The 3,409-nt window shown below is 36.8% G+C and overlaps 1 protein-coding gene across 2 annotated transcripts; it reads right to left on the bottom strand.

Annotated features, from left to right (window-relative positions):
* Positions 1-1,279: 1,279 nt before the first annotated feature.
* On the bottom strand, positions 1,280-2,680 carry LOC121805723 (mitochondrial amidoxime-reducing component 1-like). 2 transcript variants are annotated; one of them, XM_042205690.1, is made up of 5 exons: positions 2,397-2,680; positions 2,137-2,325; positions 1,976-2,058; positions 1,848-1,912; positions 1,280-1,778 (listed from the first exon to the last, which is right to left on the bottom strand). In XM_042205690.1, exons 1-5 carry the CDS (start codon positions 2,632-2,634, stop codon positions 1,439-1,441), a joined length of 915 nt encoding a protein of 304 aa, XP_042061624.1. In that variant the 5' UTR covers positions 2,635-2,680; the 3' UTR covers positions 1,280-1,438. The 2 variants fall into 2 exon arrangements, with proteins under 2 accessions (XP_042061624.1, XP_042061623.1); XM_042205689.1 differs by having other exon boundaries at positions 1,976-2,064; positions 2,397-2,677.
* Between the last annotated feature and the right edge of the window lie 729 nt (positions 2,681-3,409).

Genomic DNA, 3,409 nt, shown 5'->3' on the forward strand with positions numbered 1-3,409 from the left:
TACTCGTATCGGTCCCGAAAGCGCGAGGTTGCCGGAGAAGGGTTAGGTTCCTTCGCGGGATCCTCCCGTCGAGCAGCCTAGGGTTCTCGGTCAATTAAGGTTTGACGAGATGAACTTGCGAAAAAATAAAGTACGAAAAGATAAAAGAACGATAAAAGATAAATTGATTTGATATTTCTCCAATGATTCACATGAATAACAATGTCCACTATTTATAATAGTGGATACCCTAATTTAACGAACAAGAAAATAATCCTAATAAATATGAAAAGATATGGTAAATCAATAACTAACTAAATAATATAGATATGAGAATAATCCTTAGAAATATGCTCGTATCAATCTCCCTCCCTTAACAGGTCCCTTCACATTTCTCATAATAAAACGGTTCTGATCATCGATAAATTTAACTCTCGCCTGAGTCACCTGCCCCTGAGACCCTGTCCGACCAATTACGTTCACCACAATCGCGTGCTTGATTTGTGATTCCATTTTTCACCTGTCTCCTGCCAAGAAAACAACAAACCCCACACATCAACTATGCTTGCACATAGTCATAGTAATTGTTCTTCAACCAAGCAGGGCTCTGAACAAAATCTAGCAATGATCCTCTACAACAATGCTTGCACATAATTCATATATAGTACTCAAAAATCAGTCATTTTCCTGAATATGGAACAATAATCCATCCTTCCCCAATGCACCATTCAACACACTCATATCCCACACAACAGTAATACTCTACATGAAACTTGGATTACACTAAGCTAAATAGGCAAAAAAGGAATTCTCCTAATCATCATATAGCCAATGTCTATTTAATGATAATAATTTCATCCAATCTTCCAATAACTGTGAATTGAGCTGTGCCTGTCATCACAACCACAAAGAGATCCCAAGAAGCAATTCATACAATTATCATGATCAATCAAAATAAAAAATCCCTAAACCTGGCAAATTATAATTAAAACCAAACTCAAACTAGTGCAACCAATCGCTCATCAAACAGATAAAAATGCAAATCCAAGCTAAAAACAAAAAGATTAATCAACATTGTGAATACTTATTCATGTAAACAAATATAATCAAAATGGTAAATTCCAGCTAAAAGCAAATCCACTGCAAATTGAAACATAAAACTCAAAACTAGTGCAACGAATTAATCATGTATGCAGTCAAAATGGCAAAACGCTTGATTCATCACATACCTGGAACAGAGTATAGAGATTGGGAACGACGATTTTAAAAATGGCTGAAAAAGCCATAATAAGAGATTCAATTTAAATAAGGGCTTTTGACACTGTTTTATTTATAAGATACGAGTACTGAGTACAAGTTATTATTTGTTTAAGTAGGGGTTAATTAAGCGAAATATTACAACCACCACAACAAAAGGTAATAACATGGAAGCAAATGAGTATAGCATGTGGAGAGCAGATTAGGCAGCAGGGGATGCCGTGATCTGAAGGACGTTGAGGGCGTCTCCAACTTTGACAGTCTTCCCATTTCCTGGCTTGGTAGCAAGGGAGTCGGTGCACACCATATTCTGTCCGAAATAGACTTTCCCTTTGTTGCTGTTGTTTGGTCGGAGGGCTTTGTCGGAACGGAAGGCTCGGAGAGTGTCGGTGGGCTCGGAGGAGGCGGCCTTCCCAGTTTCCTGATTGATAGTAGGTATCTTGCAGCGGGAGCATAGCTTCACACCCTTAAATGTTGCTTTGTTAATCTTCATCTCCCTCCACCCATCTTCACTAAAGGCCTCGCACCCATCCACTACGATACTGCATCATTTCATTTAGTATACATTATTTTCTTATTGGCTATCTTATCTCATCATGATTCATTCATACTTGGGTCTGAAGCGGTTCACAGGTACAGATTCCTTGAGACGAGCGTTGAGTGCATCCATTGATCCCTAATTTTCATATTTATTGTATGATGATTGGTTTATATTTGACTATATATATTTAAGAGTTACCTGAGACAGCAAGAGGAAAGGATACATATCAGCAAACATAACATTGTAGCCAGGGGCGTAATCGGCCTCCACCTTCCTCACTCCTGATACTAATTAAGCAATCAATTATATTAGTTAATAGACGGATACTCCTATAATTGAATGTAGTTAGTGGTATTAACCATGGTTAAAACGAACTAGGCGGGCGGGACTGCCTAGATAATTAGAGAACCATTGTGCAGCAGCAGCTCCTTCATCAAAAGCAGACCCATTCCATTCCCACACTGAGATTCCATCGACCACATTTTCAGCACTACTGTTTGATTTCACCAATGGAACTTTCAAGACTTGCATGCCAGGTGCCTTTATCTCTACATATGCATCATTTGAATCACTATCCACTCATTCATTAAATAATTGAGGAATTGTTGTAAAATAGTACCTAAAAAAGAGTGGCTATTTGGTTGGTAATTGAGAGAGAATGCTTCATGTGGGAGTTGGGTTTGGACGAGAGCAAGCTTTGGTTCCACTCTTTGCGTATAAGCCTTGCCTTTGGAGTTCACCACCACCCATTGCCGATCCCACCGGAATCCGGTGGAGCAGATCGGAGCCTCCGCAACGGATATTCCACCGCATGATTTTATTGGGTACACATATAATGACTTCACTTCAACTCCCATCTCTCAACTCTACCTCCCTACTCGCCTACTCTTACCCTCCCCATATTTATACACTCACATATTCATATTCCCTTCATCATATAGTATTAAATTCCAAGCTATTTATGGAATATACTACTATTAATTAGTACACTCTAATCTATACATCTATAAACACACGACTTTTGGCCATATTTTGAATATTCATGAATTCAGGGTATAGATTTTAATATTACTAAATTTTAAGCACGATTCAAATATAATAAGCTGTTACCATTACAACTCTATTTAATAGTATACTTTATGAATAATTAGCAAATTACTACTCCCTCCGTCCCTGAAAATTTGTCACCTATTTCATTTTTCGTTCGTCCCTAAAAATTTGTCATATTTCACTTTTACCATTTTTGGTAGTAGATCTCATATTCCACTAACTCATTCTCACTCACATTTTAATTTAAAACTAATATATAAAAGTAGGAACCACGTGTCACTAATTTTTTAAACCCACTTTTTATTACATTTCTTAAAACTCGTGCCGGATTAAATGGTGCCAAATTTTAAGAGACGGAGGGAGTATATTTTAACATAGTGTTTTACAACTCAATGCTATCATATTTAACATAATGAGGTTACCGTTACATCTCTATGTACAAAATATGGGTCACTGCCATTAACAACTTAAATTAATATGTGAATATATATTATAATAACTAATAAATCTTGCAGGTAATATTATATGCTATGATTCCAAAGACATCAAATTTTGAATTATAAATTTATGCTTTTGTCATTG

Source organism: Salvia splendens, chromosome 5 (genome assembly GCF_004379255.2).
Source record: "Salvia splendens isolate huo1 chromosome 5, SspV2, whole genome shotgun sequence".
Taxonomy (NCBI): Eukaryota; Viridiplantae; Streptophyta; class Magnoliopsida; order Lamiales; family Lamiaceae; genus Salvia; species Salvia splendens.

Bases quoted from the DNA above. Each gene is read 5' to 3' on its own strand.
- LOC121805723 (XM_042205689.1), bottom strand. From the start codon at position 2,634: ATGGGAGTTGAAGTGAAGTCATTATATGTGTACCCAATAAAATCATGC. The intron at 2,065-2,136 runs GTTAATACCACT...TTGCTTAATTAG, and splicing joins CCTAGTTCGTTTTAACCATG to TATCAGGAGTGAGGAAGGTG. The intron at 1,913-1,975 runs GTAACTCTTAAA...TATGAAAATTAG, and splicing joins CTTTCCTCTTGCTGTCTCAG to GGATCAATGGATGCACTCAA.